Raw genomic sequence first — 19,147 nt, forward strand, 5'->3', positions numbered from 1 at the left:
GCGATCTGTTGCTCCGCAGCATTAGAATCTGCATTTGATTTCTTATTCTCTTATCTACTCCTCAGGGACTCAGTAAATCCATCAGAATTTTACAACTGCCATTCTCTCTGGGCTGTGACACATATGCAGCCAAGGATTAAAATCAGGCTTCTAAAACAGTTGCCACTTGCAGCCTCTGCCCTGCTCTTCTGACAGAGATTGGCAGTGCCACCGCAGGAAGTTTGAAAACCCAGCAAAGTACCTTCTGCACACCCCAAGCCTATTTATTAAGGTACATAGATCCACTTTGAATATAATGCTTAGCTAAGAACAGCAGCAGTACAGAAACTGACTCATAAATCATGCAGCAATCTTGGTCAGAAGTGGGGCAACAACTTGGGCGGGACCCATCTGAGCCATCTGATTTTATTCTGTTTCTCCATGTGAATGAACCCTTGGACTCCATGAGAGTTTACAAGTTAGGAAAAGGCAACCCTTCCTAAAGCAATTGTTTCCGGACAACAGGGATACTTCAGATGCTTTGCAGATTCTGATTTTACTTAGAGCTTTACAGACTCTCAGTTTTCATTGGTTAGATTTTTTCCCCCCACTTTATTTGAAATTTTCACAGTCGCAATGAAGCAGAAATGAAGGTTTGCTGCACGTCCTTTTCTGAACCCTATGAAAAACTCTGTTAAGTCACTGTCTTCGCTCTCTCCAAATACTTGGGTGCAATTTTATAGCAAACTCAGAAGTCATGGCTAGGCTTTGTGAACGAAGATTTGGGAAGGGCTCTATAGTAAATAATGTAGGTTCTTATTTACAAGTTTTTATTATACAGAGTGAACAATCAAAATAGTCATTGACTTTAAATGATAAACTTTTATTCTGAATATACTGTTTTTGCACAATAATTAACACAACAGTTCTAGGATTATAAACTTTTTATATCATTATTGTACAAATTTTTACAAAAAATTATTTTTCCAGGCTTGTCAAGTTCCACAAAAGTGTCAAGAGAACACAAGAAAAGGGAGAAAGACCTGCTTGCCTTGTAAGAGCAACCAAGTCTTTTTCTGCAGAAACGCACACTGAGCATTTCAATAAAAATATCCCAGAAAGCATGATCCAGACATTCCATACAACACAAGAAGAGAAGACAGTTTTGTCAGATCACAATCGCAATTTCATGGCATCTGAACAAGACAGTATCCCTTTAGCCTCAGTGAAATATATCTTCAAGATGATGTTTTCCTTTTAAATCATAAACAGGACAGATGCAAGTAGCTGGGAAGAGGGTGAGGCTAACTTTTCAAAACTCTTGAACTGTTTTCAGACACTTTGTTTGAATATTTTACAATAGTGTACAATGAGTATTAACAATATTAACATTGTGGTATGAACAAAATAATAATAAATCTGACCTTTTCTAAAGGCTTGAATGTCTGATGAAGATAGGGTAAAATTTATCCTAAGGAAGGAGTTATTAAGATTTCACGGTCAGTCGACATTCCAAAAACACCAGAGTGCATTGCAGTGCCTTGTAGGCATTAATACACTACTTAAAACCGGTGTTCCGAATTTTAAGGTTCAATGGGACTGAGGTGGTGTTTTGGAATTCTTACTAAGGAAGTTTTCTGAGCTTATGTGTTAATGAGAACAAAAGGTCTTAATGTCTCTTCAGTGACACCAAAACACTCTCAACCACAGCAAGTAACACTTGGGTTGTGAAGGTCACTTAAAAGGGATACTGCCTGTTTAAAACCAGTAAGGCCAGTTTTTAAGTTAGTAAAAGGAATATTGTAGGAAAACTTACAAATGGCAGCAACATTGTTGTTTTTGTCAAGTTAAGCAGTAAAGCCTCAAGCATTAGAAACATGAAAAAGATCATACTAAAATCTTAAAGGTACAGGACCTAAAAATATTGTCAATCAAACCTGCTATGTTATGTTAAAAACCTGTTACAAATATGGACCACGGTCAGTGTTTTGGCAGTAATGCTGGTTGTTTAAATGAAAAACTAAAAAGAAACCTTTCATGTTAAGTCCTCAAATCACGTTTTGCACAGTACCATACTGTGACAACTTATATGGTGGTTATTTGTCAGACATACAATATGCTGCATGACTTCTGTGTAAACCGAACCAATCCCAACAGTTCCCTTAATGCTATTTAAAGGATTTGAGCAAATATCAACAGAGCTTTTTATCTGGCTTACAATTTTTTACAATATATTGTAATTTGAAAATATCTCAATTTAAAGCCTAAGATCAAGTTTCTTCTTTCGAAGACAAGAGAAGACAACTATGATGCGTTATGTAAGGGTAAGGACACCCTTCTGCATGAGAATTTGTATTTATTTATGTGAGTTATTTCTATCGACTGGTGTTCACATTTTGTGATAGCCAAAATTCACATTGCATTTTCCATCTGTGTGTTGGAATTTGCAGATATCAGGGTAGTGTATTTTAAAATCTTGACCATCACTTGGATATTCTAATATAAAACTTTAAAGTATTTACAATAATATTTTTTAAAGTATTGAGTTTTATGGGGACAGAGAGTCAGATCTTGAATTTTTAATTAGATGGGTATTGTGACTGGAAGGCTAAGTGTTTATAAGAAACATTATTCTCCAGGTCATATAGAGGGGCAGAGGAGAGGAACAAAGGACATTTTCCTCTTTGGATCACCCAAGAGGGCTATGTGTCTGCACGGTAAGAGCTTCTCCCTCCTTTTGCATTTGAGTAATTTAAGGGAAGTGGGTTGAGAGCAAGACCCACATACGTTTTCTGTGGAACCATGACTTTGTGCCTTCTCTTTTTATGCCTACAGATTTTAATAAAAAGTTTAGTAACTTCAAATATACCTTGCCAGCACAACCCTTGCCAGTGTTAAATAGTGTAACTTGTCCATGAAGGGTTTCTTTTGGGAAGCTAAATGAAAACTATAGAGAACTTAATATACTAACAATCTTTCAAGAATTAAAAAGAGCAAAATGCAAACAAATGTGTATTTTAACTAACCTTAGAGTAAAAGCTATGAATGCAGTAAGTATTGGCCTATTCCTACAAAACTTGTTCTTCCCATAAAATGTGAATTGATCACGTCAAGGAAAAATACAGGATGCAGTCTTGGCATTAAAAACACTTAAACCAATTTTTGTATCAGGTGGTGACTGGTGACAGGGTGAAGAGAAGTACAGCAATATGACTGAAAAGAAGAGCTTCAAGTTTATCTTCACCCATATTATCAACATTAGCTCACCTTCCCTGAGGAGGACCTGAAGTCATCCATGACATTATTAGAGATATTTTTTTAAAAAAGTTAAATTTGATCACTGAATAAAAGGTCATGATTTATTTTTCCTCACTCACTGTGTTCCCAAACATGAGAAAATACATAGCTGGAGTCAAGGTACATGAGAAACAATGAACCAGCCATGAGTACAAGTACAGTAGATGTCTGATCTTTCAAGCCATGCCATGGCTTTGAGGAGTTTCTTCAGTTTTCATAGGATATTAATGCATGTCCAATCATTTTTTTAAGCTTTTGGCATGATCAAAATTATATCAATCAATTGCCAGCATATACATACCAATGCTTTGCATTCTATAATTTTTTTAAAGAGCTAGTGTATTGTGCCATGTTAATATTTGCATATTGCAGTTGTTAGCAGAACTGTACAATACCAGCAGAGTTGCACATTCATTGGTTTAGCTGTCTTGCAATACTGTTTAGTTTTGAAAACTTAGAAAAAAAAAGCGCAAATCATATTTTGCATCAACACTATGCTACACTGTAATATTGTAATTTACTGCACCAACCTGTATCACCAATGAGGTTGTATAAAAACAACTTCTAAAGTTATTATTCACAATCAAGTATCAATGTGCATACATATAGATTCAAGGCTCCCCTTTTGTTTATATTTTTTCTAATCACAGCAACCAGGACATTTTGCTGTTAAATATGCTATTTTCAATAATAAATAGCAACAGCAGAAGTTTTAATATTAGGGGTGGTTATATATGAAGGAAACAAAGGGGGAACTTGATATGAACTTTAGAGAACATATACTTCCAAAAATAAATGTGTTAAATCTCATTTTTATATACTTAAAATATCTGTACACAGATTTTTATGTGAGATCACTATTCTGTAAAAAATCCAACTCAACCCTTTTGTTACAATAGCTATATTTACCCTATTTTCTCAGCTTTTTCATTGCACAGTATATTCAGAGCTCTGTTTCATAATATAATTTAATATGATTTGATTGCAACACATTGCAATGTTCAGTTTCTCACACAATAAAAGAATCACTCAGTTACCTTTTCAATGAACTATACTCTACCATCAAAGAAAACAAACTGAAAACAATAACATAGCATCATCATCATGCAAAATACCCTTGGAAACCAACGTTCAAATATCACAAAGACATTTTTTATTCACAAGCATTTTTGTTTCAGCCTTTGAATGATTCTACTAGCTTTATATGCAACTGCATTGTAAAAAGGTGAATGTTATGTTGAAATTAACATTTTTTCTGACAGAAGATGACACCAAATTTAAGATGAAAATAACTTTTTAGTTAAACTCTCCAGCACCTTTGTATTTTGAAACACAGTAGTTTTCTCCTTTTCTTCCTTTCTTCTTGCTTTCTTCTTCCTTCCCTTCTTTCCTTCCTACATACAATTCATCGACCTACCAAAACTTAGCTGGCTGCATGATTCATTTCGGAAGAATAAACCACTCATCATGAAACATTTCAATCATGCTGAACTTCTAATGAAAATTGGCCAATATTTTCATTTTACTCAACTAGTTTGGACAAAACTGATGTTCAAAGCAGCCATCATGGTGCTAGTAACATATACTGGGGACAACATTTTTTTTCTTTTTTTTTTTTTTTTTCTGTTTTTAAATAACTGTTCATGTAAAAGAATATAAATCTTCAAGATATCCAAAGCTTAAAAGAAATGAAAATCATAAACGTAAGCCATTGTTAGGGGAGCCCTTTTACATGAAGTCATCAAGATTACAACAACAAACAAACAAACAGAAAAGAATTTAGATTTCCCCAATGGAGCACATACAGAAGTCTGCTCGGATGGCATAGATGATGCAGCATTCACACACGTTTAAGGATCCGACACTCCAACATGCAGCCACCGTGGGCGCCTTTATGAATCTCACAACGACTGATCACCAGACACGAGCGCTGCTGTTCTGCTGCTGTCTGAATAGCTGACCCCTTCTACAATGAAACTGAGGCTATCGTTTTGGCCGGGTCTTGATTAAGTTATGTAGCTTTTGGTTTAGCGAGGTCATAACTGGCAGTGTCTGCTGCCAGATAACAGCCAAAGCAGGACCAGCTGAATTCCTACCATGGACCACAGTGATGGACTCAGACCAGAGGCACCACCACAGTCAGCCGAATCTTCCTGTCGACAAGAAAAGAAGAAATCATTTAACACTAATTACAATGAATTTTCCTAAGAAGTAATCTACAGTTTAGTTTGCAACATTTTGAACTATCATTGAGGCATCATTTTTGGTCTTATATACGTTATTTTGCTGACACAACAGTAAAATAATTCCTGAAAGTTTGTCTGATTTTTGATACAAAGGGTGGCACTATTATTTTAACCATTAGCATGGGAGAATCAAATACTTTCAAGGTTTACTACAGTCACTTATGAACTAGGTGAGATACTTACACCATCAATCAAGAAATGCTATGGGATATATCCGGGGGGCCCAGAAAACCCCATTTATATTCCTTAAAATTACATCAATTGTAAGACTCTGAGTATCACTTTATTGTGAGGAAAGACAGAATAACAGATAACTTTTCAAGATTAGAAAACAAATACCAAAATATGTTTATGTCCATTTCATCAAATGATGGCACATCAAAATGAATATGGTCTGCAGGTGAAGGTATGATCAAAGAGAATGAAAATTCTTTTTGTTTCTTATGCTCTATTCAAGTAGGAGAACCAAATTTCCTAGCATGTTTTCTTACATGTTTGATGCAGTTCAGTAGAGAAGACATGCTCCCCTTTGAGGGCTCACTCTGAGCTGCACTGCTCTCTCATGCATCAGTGGACCCTACTATTCCTTATGCCACACAGCAATCACACACCTCTTTTCCTCATTCCTTTCTACCATTCATTGCTGTTCTTTGGTTCCACTTTGCCTATAATGCATAATACTTTTCACATTACGGACTTATTCATTAGTCTGGCTGAAATATATTTGATACCTGTTCTGGAGCCTGTACCATCTTACACCTTGTTTCTCAGGACTGATAGAAACTGTGGTTAGCGCCTAAAACACCAGGACAATGTTCCAGCAATCCCCCCATTTCTTTGTCTGCTGAGCCCAGGATTCATGGGTAGCTCTGAAGGCTAAAAATACTTGGTCTTTCTCTTGTTTTCACTGTATTCTGTACCATAGTATAAAAAGACGATTTCCATTTCCCAAGAGATTCCAAGCCTCCAAGGACAAGAAAACAGCGTAGACGGGAAGGGACTTAGGTATATTAGCAATTAGGGAAACTTCTTTAACAGGAGCAACACGTTCAGGGAAGGACAGACAACTGCATCTGAACAGTAACAGCATCTGGCTTCTGGCACAGAAATAAAAGTTATTTCAGAACAAAAATCGGAGGAAAACCAACCAGCAAGAAACAGCTCCTGGTTCAGACTGATATGTAATGAATACTCAATGTACCTCAGAAAAGGTTGGGGGCAGGAGAGTGGGTCAGTGTGGAGCTAAAAAGAACACAAGCAGGATAAATAAGGAAGGGTCATTAAACCATCTTTAATTGATTGGCACATCCTTAATCAAAACCTTCCAGTGCTAGGAACATAAAATCAAGATGGGGGAATGACAATCACTCATCAGTGAACCATCCCAAAATAATATACATATCAGAAACCTGGTGGAAGGACAGTTATCAGTAGCACAGAATATTGTCAGGCTTTACAAGAATGGCAGTATAGGACATGCAGCAGAAGGGTGCTACGTAAAGGATAGTACAAAATGCAACAACATAAAAATCTTACAGGAGAAGGGAAGTGTGATGGAATCTCTGTAGGTAAGATATTTCAGAGTCTGATAATAAAAAAAGTAATACTAGAATTGCACTGCTGACCACCCAGTCAGAGGGACAATATCAATGTTATATGAGACTGGAGAAGGCACATAAAGATTGGATCGAAACCTTATCAAAGAGAGGTGTAGAGATCACATTTTCAGATATGACAAATGGCTTTTGGGACAAACAGTCTTTAAATCTTTAGGGGTGCACAGGGCCCTGTTAAAAATTATTAGTGGAGTTGCTCTGTATAGCCCTAGTAGCTCTGTAGACCATGATGCAATAGGATTTAGCATTTTTGTATGAAAGATCAGGCCAAACAAATCCAAAATAGGAGATACTAACTTAAAGAAAGGTAACCACCTGAAAATTACCAAAAGCAGTTAAAAAAACCCCAAACAAACCCAAAAAACCTCAAACTCAAGAAAACAGAAAAAACCTTAACAAACAAACAAAAACAGAAAGCAAGGAAAAAGCCAAACAGACCTAGAAGCATCATCTCAAAAAGCAAATTCCTTACAAGGGTCCAGAAGCATATTTAGAAATATTGAATTAGATAACTAGGTAAAATTAATGCCGCAATTAGAAAAATCAATCACACACCACTCACACACAAAAGTGCAATCCCAAAACAAATGAAAACACACCACCACCACCCTTTACCAAAAAAACCACCCAACACATAACCAAACCCAAAACCCAAAGAAACATCCCTGCATGAATCAGTAGGGAACTTAAGTACACTGTCATAGAGAAAAGGTTGGTATTTAAGAAATCAAGTTTACTCAACAGGAACAGCAAAGTACATAAAAATGACAGATTAAATATAAACAAGAAAATTAGAAGGGCTGATAAATAATTTTTTATGACTTTCCTGCAGAATATGCTGAAAATTATAGTAGAAATTTTTTACTAAAACAAAAGCACGAAGGAAATATGAGGTTAGGGCAACTGCTTCATAACAGAGGTGTAAAGAGGGAATCTGGGCATTATAGGGCACAGCGAAGAACTTCAATGAGTTCTTTGTGTCAGTTTTAATTGGTGAAAACTTTAATGGTATTCCCTCTATACACGGTGCATTCTTCAAAGCAAGGAGGTCAGAGAAATCAGAATCAGTTGGGAAAAAATATATGGAAAATCAGATAAAGCAGACAAATTATACTCAATACCTTATCAGGAATTATAATATTCACCAAGAGTCTCCTTTAGAAACTTGGATGTAAAATAAAACCCAAAAAACCAAACAAGACCCAAAAATTCCTTAGAAAGAAACAAAAACTCATTCTGTCCTAAAGCCAATAGCTCATGTTAGTTGCCATTCTTTATCAACAGCAGCCATTTCCGGATATGTCTCTGTCATGTGATAGCTTTATAATTTAGTTCTATAGTTTTGGTTTAGATTTTTGTGTGTTTTTAATTTTGCTTTTTTTTTTTTTTTTTTTTTTTTCTGGTTGATCGCACTCTACAAGTTCAAAATTCCTGAGGTTTCTTGTCAATAAGGAAGCCTTAAGTGAACTCTTCTGCACAGATTTGGAGTAGGATGCTAAGATTTCAAGATGCATTGAACTTTCTGGTTTATTTAGTTTGGCTCTGTCACTATTTGCATCTGCATTATGTCTTGTCATGAAGCTTTATTTCTATTCAAAGCACCTAAAAATAACCCTGTTGCATCTTCCTCACAGTGACTACCATTAAAAAACAGAATTATTGGTAAAGGTTTCCTCTCACATGAATTCAATAAACAGCACTCAGTGTTACCTTTTGGTATTTAGGATTTCTTATCATTGAAATTACTTAGAGAAGTCTTCTTTGAAGCAATAGTCAAAAGTAAAGCAGGAGATTTAAACATTTTCAAAAGAGGGGAGATGTCTGGAGATTAAATAAGAAGTAAATTGAAGGTCTTAAACAAAACTGTGCATAACATGAAGGGGAAAACCTCTTTACAGCAAAAATGGCATCCAGTATGGATACAGAGTAGATAGGCCTCCACATACTGAATTATACAGTATTTATCTTACATGTCACCTCTGTATTAGACTAAATATTAGGTACATTACATTGATAAATTAATCCTACCACTATACGTATTTGAAAAAAAACCCAAAACATCTCCATTCTGTGGTCTATTTCTATTTGCTCTTTGAGATTTTGTTTTAACTACATTGCAATTTATGATCACTGCTCTTACATTCAACAGTCATACAATGTTCCTATTGGATCGAAATTTTGCTTCTCTCTAGGACTACACAGAGCAGTTTTTAAGGGATTCACTATTAACAATAATAGAGAATGTCTTGAAAGCCTCATGAAGGAGAGGCTTCTTCTTATTATGAATGACAGTATTAAACTGTAACATGCAAAAGTATCCAAGGTTTATACATATATTTAAAGGTCAGGGAGATTTTAACCTCATATTGATCAAAGCCACATTGAATTTCTGCGGTTTGTAGACCAATTTGCAGTGGTAAACCAGCAGTTCTCTCAAGAACAATTTCTAAATATTGCCTCTGGAATCAGTTATTCTTTTGTGCCCTAAGCCAAGACAAAAATAGTAGTGGCAAAGAAGGTACAGTAAATCCTACCTAAATTAATTTTTTTCTCCCTAGCATTGAACATTGTAATTTCCTTGTGTGCTTTTACTGTTTTGAAAACTAGAGGAAATGAAAAAAAAATAAAATAAAACGGTATAAGAAAAGAGGAGAAAGTCTGATTATATAGCAATTTACATGAATTAAAGAAATCAACAGTTTCATGGAAATTACTGAGATTCCATCATTAATTTAAAACCAGATTGAGAAAAAACATCAGTTCTGAATGGTCTTTTTCAAAAAATGCCTTTTTCGAAAACACTTCCCCTATTCTTGAGCTTTAAGAAAACTTCTCAACTATTACATGTATATGTTATTTTTGAGATTTCTTCTAAAGTATCTTATAACAAAGGTACATAGCATTATTTTATCCTATCTTTACATTACCTTTACCTCTGCTAGTGCCATTAGACACTGAACTATTTTTAAGCACTTTCACTGAAATTTTCCAGCCCATTACATAAATCATACAAAAATCCTCAATAATAGATCAGTTAGGGATGTGTTTCCTGTGTTGTCCCCAAAATAATAGTCTGTATATCATTTCTCTTTGAAGAGAGAGAGAATTGTAGAAGAAATTGGAAAGAATCATCTTTAGCCACTTTCATTTCATCAGAAGTGTATAAGAAATTTCTTGCATTAATAAATCACATGTCAAATTTCCTGGCATGCTTGAGGTAGAGAAGTGTCAAATCTAAGTGTCATCTCCTTCATGTCATACTTTACTATGATAACTCTAGATGGGATTATTTTACATCACACACTGTGAAAATTATTCAGCACTTTCAGAATGGAAATGAATGCTTTTACAAACCCATATATTCATTGTTAAGTATCAAGCCCACATATTCATTGTTATATATGAACATTTAATTGAAGACAGTGCCAGTCCAAAATTTTAAAAATACACATGGAACTAAAAATACATATATACATACATGTTAAGCCTATATACTTTTTAGTCCTTTAGAAGTGCACTAGAACTATTTAATGTACTAAAATTTTGCCTGTAAACCATAATAATTCATCAGAACCTTTTGTGCTACAATGACTTATAAAATGGTAAAACAACAATATGTGCCAAAGAGCTTCTGATCTGGCCTTCGATGTCAGTTGATCACCTCAAAGTTGTACCTTTTAAAAGCATATATTTTAAATGCTTCATATTGCATGGACAAGACCTTTGCTTTTACTCAAGAGTCATTTCCAATTCCAATGCATGGTCCTTCATAAATTTTGTGTTACCCTCCTTTGTTTGGACTTCAATACAAAGCTGTCAAAGCTGTATAGCTACCCATGCACAGATCAGGGACATAGGTTATTCCATCAAGATATATCCAATTGTCTGGTCTGCTAATAACCCTCAAAGCTCCCATGTTTCTGGAAGTTGATGGGAGTAAGACATTCACAGTAGGGGCTAAAAACCTATACAGTATTTTTCTTTACTTTGAGGCATAGCAAAAAAACCAGTGTGCATGTACAAAGTAAGACTAAGCCTTTCAAGGCAGTGATAATGACTATTTTGTTATCCTTGATGAAAAGGAAAAAAAAAAAACTCATCACGTTATTGAACCTGGGCAGCGGTTTGTATCTATGTTGGCTTCAGTGATTTTAATAAAACTACACAGATTAATGTCCAGAAAAAACCCATTTCCAAAATCACAAAGTTATTAAAAACAAGATGGATTAATAAAATTACCTCTATAAACTTTCTGCTGCCAAAAGTCTATCAGCTAAAATTATATTCTGTGGGTTTCCCATCTTAAGCAGAAAGTCCATTTTGGGCATAAAGAATTCAGCTCAAGGTGAGTCTTTGCTGTTTTATGTACATTGGACAGTAGTTTTTTAATTAAAAGAAGGTTACTTGCAGAGCAAATTGCATGAATAAGAACATGAGATATTAATCTAGACTTTAAAGTGAAATACCACTGGCTTAGGGGAAGGGACTTTTACCCTTTCTTACAACCTTCCACCATGGTTGTGCAAGTTCCTAAGTTTGTTAGAAATTAGATCATTTAAATACAGAATAGGAAACTTCAAAATTACTCAAATACAGTTGTTAAACTGAACTTTAAGATTTTTTTCACTGTTGTTCAAGTGATAATAATTGAACCTTCCCTTAATTTCAAAGAGAATATACATTATTGAGAAAATGGGTTTTCTAAATTGCTACAATTTTCAATATTTTACTACACTAACTTTGAAAAATGCCCCTAAGCTTCCAGTTCTACCTTTCAGTTGGCTTTACTTTGATAGGCATGTGAGTATCTCCCTCTAGTGGTTTTCAGAGCAATAATGTTGATCAGAGACCCCTCCAGTCACGAATTTTATGCTCCTTATCTCAGCGGTTCTCTTGCAGACATGTTGCTATCACAGTAGCTAGTGACACAGTCCCACACCATTAAATTCAACACAGTCTAATTGCCAAGGCTTTTGCTGTGAACTCCAGAGTCTGCACTAGGTCAACATACAGGCCTTACCCACGTAGTTAAATAGGTTGATGCACAATATTATCGTCCATCATTAACTGTTGTGTTCATTTGAATGCAGTGAAAACTCCTTACTCTTCTCAATAGCAGCACTTAGAGTACTCATCCTTGCTATTCCTAAGTAAAGCTTTATTTTCACAGGTATTGCAGTCTCTTCTATTTACTTTTTATCTTTGTGTAGAAACTTTTCTTCTGTTCATTTCAACAAGGACAAACCAAAAATGCTTAGAAGGGAATGACACGTACTCAGCTGATACACGCGCAATCTCAAAGAGCCAACCATATAAACCCAACAGGTTCCCTCATCTTTGTCTGTGCTATGGGAGAGGCTCTTGTGTTCAGTAATTGTGATTTATAAGGCTCCAGACAGGGTTTTTTCACATTTAATTTCCCTTAATATTGCAATAGTAATTTGCTCCAGATTGTTGCTTTTGGGACTTGCTTCATTCTGTTTTCTTTTGTATGTTCAGTAAGTAAAAAAGTCTGCTAATTTTTTAAGCCAAGGACAAAACAAAAAATTAGAGAAAGTAACTGACCATCCACACCACATGAAAACTTGCAGAAAAATGAAGATAGGAGCGGACGTCATGGCAGAGGCACGACTCGTTGTGCATATAGGCTGATCCTATTAATAACGGGCAAAGTAGCAAGTAGAGGAAAGGAAAGAAAACACAGAAAAAAAGACATACAAGATGAGATATCATGCAGATTGCTGGCAGTTAGCAGAGTTAATGTGAAAGCATCCACCCAAGAGCAAGAGATTCACAGCAAATTTTGCAAATAAACTTAACCAAAACAATCCACTGTTACAAAACACATGACTTACACACTGATCAGCACATCAAGCTAGTGAGCAAGAGTTGTACTTTCACACACAATCATATTAGGAGCATTTGGAATATTCACAATGGCCAAATAGCTTTTGGATGGTTTTTCAACTTTATTTAATCTTTACTGGCCAGTAAGAAGACTTCCTTTTTAAAACAAAATTTGGTTACTAGAAACAAATGTATTGAATATCAACTTTTTTTTTAATACTACTGACATCTCAGTAGTATTTCCTTACAGGAAAAGCAGAGCACACTGAAACATGACTTGGTATACAGAAGTTATAGCCAACTAACTGCATTAATTTGGGACAATCTTTCCTTTGCAGAAATTGCATGAGGGACTAAAGATGAATTTTAAAAATATCTATTGTATCTAATGCCTGGCACTTTCATGTGCAGCACTTTCTGTCTTGAAATTTATTCTGAACAATTTAAATTCATCATAATCTCTTTCATACAGTATTTTGAAAGGTAAGGGGAAAAGCATACTCAAAATAATTTAGATATGTGGCACAGTTATAATTTTTTGCCTTCAAAACTTCAATGCAATACAGGAAGTACTAAACAGAACAATTTTAGTGATTTTAGTAAAGCAATGCACTTATATACCTGTTAAGAATATGACCTAAGGGTAATACAATTTGCAGAATTAGAAACAAATCCTAAACCACATATAACATTCTTAATCATTTAACAACACCTTAAATAATATTTGGAAACATTATTATAAAAATACTACTTTTAAACTAGGATTATCGTGTACTTGTGAAATCCACTGAAGAACTGAACTTCACAGCACCACATAGAGACCAAGTGTTATGCTCACTGATGTTTTGGCTTTTCAGTGAGAATTATGTGTGAAAGCACAATGATTATAGGAAAGCCAGATAAGAAAGCAGCTGCTAATTTTATGTTAATAATGGGATATTTGAAATAGAGTGACTATGGTCTAGAGTGAACAGTATGTTTAGTGATATATAGGTTACCAGGCACCAAGGTATGCTTAAACACAGTTTTCACTACTCTTCTAAAACAGCTCTACAATTGTCTTTAAAGATAGTCCTAAAGTCTAACAAGTTCAATTTTACCTGTTTGGCTTCATCAAAACAGACATCGGGACCCTTTCTGTATCGAGGTTGTTTGACCATTTCACAAGGATTTGGCCCCTCATCTGTTTCTCTGGTTAAGGAGCATGGCTGTTTTTCGTGCATCATACATCAGCAGGATTGACATTCTGTTTTTATTTTCATGGCACAAGAGAAGATTTATGCTAATTCAGATAGTACTGAAATAAACATCAATAGTCACAGTTCTTTGTTTGAAGAAAACCAACCCAACTCTCCAGATAAATCAAAATGAAATACCCTTTTTCTTACACTGTTTTAATCAAGAAAATAAACATCCTGCATAACTTTTTAGAATGAGTATTTTCAGAACTATACACAGAAAAAAATAAAAGCTGCATTCTTTTAACATTTTCTGTATTGCTTTTCTTATCATTGCATAAATATTGAAGAAAATATTTCATAAAGTAATAGACTTTCAATGGTACTGATTGGTTATAGGTTATATTACCTCTAAGTTATTCTGCTGAAATGAAGATCATAGTAAAAGCAAGGAAACCTGTTTGGAAAATTAATGCTATATACAGGTTGAACATTGCAGTGAAAACCTATAAAAATGACTGGATCTCTTATGTGTACACTTATATTACCCCAAATATAGAAAAGATCATCCCACTGTAGGCTTTGATGGTAAATGACAGAAAAACTAATGAGATCTCATTAGCATTTCAGTGATGAAGCAGACAGGGAAAATGCTGTCCATACTAACGACAGAACATCAGGAGAGAAGTGGGAGCAGTGACACACTACTAATTGGCTAACTGTAAACATGAGATACTGCTTTATCTTACATCTCTGAAACCTGTAATTTTTGATATTTAAGTGCAAATACTGTACTTCATATGTGCCACTGGCTAACAAGGGGCTCCAGTCATTGCAGCAGTCTTGAAAGGCATGGGTGTGATAAAATGCAAAACTGCGTTCTGGTGAAACCTGCTTATATTACCATTCAGTGTGTTGTTTTGATTTTTTTTTAATTCCACTGTAGGTATACACACATAAAAGCTAAACTAGAGTGTTTTAAAAAACTTAGCGTCAAAACTTTACTTATCTTAGTAGCTCTAACTTACACCTGAAGCAATCTTAGTTATGCAATACCATGGTGTGCTACAGCAGCTTCAGTGCAATAAGTAGAGAGACCAAGGACAAGAGAAGGGAAGAGGATGGGGAATTTAGCTCTACAGACCCACATCTGCCTTCATGCAGATGTTATCAGACTCACCTCCCATTTTCTCTGCCATGGCCCAACTGAAAGGGAAGTAGAAACATGGAAATATCCTAAGAGACAATGAGTACAAGCAAAGCTGTACCAGCCAAAAGGAAGCAAAGTGTAATAATAACTATCTGAATAGCACCCAAAGGTCATTCTGTCTGCTTGGGTGATGCTATGCTACATCTGCATTTCACAATGTACCTCAGTTACAGAAAAGAGAGAATAACTTAGTACTGCATAGTTGGAAAAAAAATAAAATAGTCCATTTAGTCAATATAAGACCACCCAGCTGCTCTGGTTGCCATTTGAGGTCATTTACTGCTTTCTACGAGTTTTACCCCACAGGAAAATGCAAGTCATGTGCCCATTTCCCATCAAACCTGCTTCATTTTCTATCATGAGAGCTGTCCATAAATTCAGACAGTGGTAACAGTTAATCAAACTGTCATGGACTGAAGCCAATTAGAATATTAGGCTGTGTTTACATAGTTCTGTGATGACACCCCAATGTAACTTCCTTTTCAGTCCAAGCGTAGATGGAATTCTAGTTTTATTAATGTGGCAATGAATGCATTGCTTGTGCCAAAGAAACAAATCATCTGTACTACCATCTGCTTTTTTTTCAGAAATGGGAGAGGTTGTCTCAACTAACTTCCTGACATGGACAAAGGTATTACTAATTGGTTTCCATATTCAATCATAATAGTCCAAGTTATGATTTGATTTACCACCATGGTAAATCTGGCATGCTATCCTTGAGCCAGTGTTGCAGAGCAAGACTGAGGTGAATTTCTCCTGACCTACAATATGTGTATATTGGTTTTATGTATTTCCATCACCATAGTATCTACTGCAGTGAACAGGTTAAAGCAAAGAGATTGACATGAAGGTGGTTGTAAATTAGAACAATTTTTCACAGGCTTTTAACTTTAATGCATGTGTTGTAAGGACTCTGCTTAGCATGTAAGCCACCTATGTCTCCCGCCATCTCTGAAGAAACACTATGCCAGCAGCTGGATAAACTCTAGCCTTTGGTAGCTAAAGCAGTTTCCACAAGTAAGCAGTTTCACAGATTTCACAGAGTGTTCTGAGTTGGAAGGGACCCACAAAGACCATCAAGTCCAGCTCTTACGTGAATGGCCCCTACAAGGATCTAACCTGCAACCTTGGTGTTATTGGTACCATGCTGCAACCCACTGAGTTATTCTCTGTTGTCACTGGTTCTGAGTACATGTTATGCTTCCATCAATTAACTATTGGTGCAGCCTCTCAACTTTTCATGAACAAACACTCGTATCTTGGTATTGCCCGTTTTTGTTATTTCTCTAGACAGACATACCCTTGTCTTTTCTAAAGGCTGAACAAACCCAGGACTCTCAGACTCTCCTTGCCTTTTCTATGCTCTAGACAGCAACCTCTTTGGTGGCCCTTCACTAGACTTCCTCCAGAATTTCAGTGTGGTACTGGGAAGCCCTGAACAGTACACAGCACTCTGGATGTTGTCTCAGCAGTGCTGAAGAGATGGGATGGATCAGTTCTCCCAGTCTGCTGACTACACTCCTGCTATCACAGCCCAGGATGCAACCGGCCCTCTACTGCAAGGCACAGTGCCAACTCATGTTCAACTTGTTTGTCATGAACCTCAGGCCCTTTTCTCCATAGGTCTTCCTAATAGCTCTGTCTCCAGCCTGTCCAGCTGTGTGTAATTATTCTGTCTTGGGCCCAAGACTTTGCCTCTGACTTTTTGAAACTTCATTAAGTTCCTGGGAGCCCACTTTTGTCTAAGTTCTCACAAATAACAGCTTTGCTCTCCACCTCAATGACTGCTGGTTGAGATGATTTGTGATATTATCCACAAATACCGGCTGTTTCAAGTATTCCAGTGGATACCATGTTACTAATATGTACATAAACGGGTCATTTTTCCCCAAATATATTCCAATATCCCATAGCCAAAAATCAATCCACACTATTAAATAATGTGATTTTAAAGGATACCCGGCTTCTCTGCTTGCATCAGTGGCTTTGGGTCACAGGAGCGGCACAGCAGTTGGCTGTCACTAATAATGAATACTAGATTGGTGTTTGAAATCTTCTCTGCATGATAAAGTCTGGAAAAAAAGCCAACAAAACCCTATGTTTAAATGAAGAAAGAAAATTCATATTTGAGAAGGAGACACAGTATTGGAATAAAAAAATAATACAGCTTCACAGAGTCAGTCTGCCTGCTACTGTTTATCTTTTTCATTAACAAACAGCAAGAAACATTTATAACAAATTTTGTAATCTTTTCGACATTTCCATGGTACTCTCTTTCAACTAGACTTGTTAGTGGAAAAAATGGAAAAGAGTATAAAATTACTTTAATTGAGTTAATAGCTAGTTCTGTACTTCTGCCGCAGTAGCTGTACTGAGAAATAACATCGGTTCAGCATCAATTAACACTGAGAAAACCCCCAACCACAAAAACAAACAAGCAAAACCCCAGCACATAAACCTGTCTGTAAAAGGGTGAGGGAAAGGTTTAGGGTATGTACTGGATATGTATTAGATATGTATTTGTTGTATTTTCATGTCCATATAATTCCACAAAAAGTCTTTAAGTTAGTAGGGTCATCCACAATTTATAAATAAAACCAACAAATACTAGCAACATGGAACAGGATTTAGGGAAGTGTGAAAAATGTCTGCGTGTTTTGTCTGTATTCACCATTCTCGGATGTCCTCTGTCTTTCTTTCCTGGTTTGAAATATTGTCTTCAAGGAGTTTGAAATCTGGCTGTTAATTCTAATTTCTAAGATATTTTCAGAAGTTCAAAATGCATGCAAAAACCAGCAGGCTCTTGTATGAAACACAGAGCAAGGTCCAAACTGCTATGTTTCTGAAGTGTCCAATTTTTTGACATAATATTGAACATCATCTTGAATAGGCATATAGAGCCTGAAGAGTAATTCTTTTAATCACAAAATAAAATAGCTTTGTTTGCTTTATAAGACTCACAGCTCTTAAATCATAAGCACTATTGAATAGAAGGTAAATTAGAAGATAAATTGCATAATCTTCTTAACCATCAAAAATTTCAATACATAACCAGATTAAAGAAAATTTTATCCCTCAGAATACTGCAGAATGCTTTTAGGTTGACATAATAAATTTAAAAAAATCAAGTTGTAGCAGAGATAGAAATACAGTTTTCATGAAGCATATAGAGACTATAAACCAAAAAATTGACTAGAGTATTTCTACGATTCTTTAATTGTTAGAATTCAAATTCATTCTCAATGGTACAAAGGGAATGTAATTTATCTGCCTATACACTTCTCTGTCTTGGTTATGTAAGTTTGGTGAAATTAATCCAAAATATATTTTTTGTTCTTATAATAGTGTCATTATCTTTTGTAAAATAAATGACAATTCCAAAGTTGTTATTTACATTGAAGAAATTTTACCTGGAGCAGTTTATACAGTCTACAATCCCACCAAAGGATTTATCATCATTTTCAAAGAAATACTGAGTTTGCTCAGTGATGCAGCTTGTTTTAGGCAGAGCAGCACCGAAATCATCATCTTCCATATCAGCTGACATAAAGAAAACAAGAAAATAAATAAACAATGACAATTAAAGTCACAGACATAATGGGGAGATCCAAATATGGCTCCCAGCCTAGGTTCTTACCTTCTACTTCACTCAAAGTTGACTCTTTAACATTCTCTTGACTTACCTGCTTCAAGGAACCGTGGAAAAGTCAAGCTCAAAAACAGTTGCTGTAAGATAGACCTGAACACAGAAAGACAACATGTATTCATTAAAGG

General features: G+C 35.6%; 1 protein-coding gene across 3 annotated transcripts in view; it reads right to left on the reverse strand.

The window, feature by feature from the left end:
- Positions 1-841: 841 nt before the first annotated feature.
- The window catches only part of CACNA2D1 (calcium voltage-gated channel auxiliary subunit alpha2delta 1), a 330,506-nt gene continuing 312,200 nt past the window's right edge, over positions 842-19,147 (reverse strand). For all 3 annotated transcript variants that reach the window (XM_051772865.1, XM_051772864.1, XM_051772863.1), the window contains 5 exons: positions 19,057-19,112; positions 18,784-18,913; positions 17,333-17,445; positions 14,086-14,168; positions 842-5,429 (listed from right to left, as the gene is read on the reverse strand). In XM_051772865.1, the coding sequence (XP_051628825.1) occupies positions 5,313-5,429; positions 14,086-14,168; positions 17,333-17,445; positions 18,784-18,913; positions 19,057-19,112 (499 nt within the window). In that variant the 3' untranslated portion in view covers positions 842-5,312. The remainder of the gene's footprint in view (positions 5,430-14,085; positions 14,169-17,332; positions 17,446-18,783; positions 18,914-19,056; positions 19,113-19,147) is intronic.

This window comes from Manacus candei, unplaced genomic scaffold (assembly GCF_025592945.1).
Source record: "Manacus candei isolate 608988 ecotype Guabito, Panama unplaced genomic scaffold, ASM2559294v1 h1tg000160l, whole genome shotgun sequence".
Taxonomy (NCBI): domain Eukaryota; kingdom Metazoa; phylum Chordata; class Aves; order Passeriformes; family Pipridae; genus Manacus; species Manacus candei.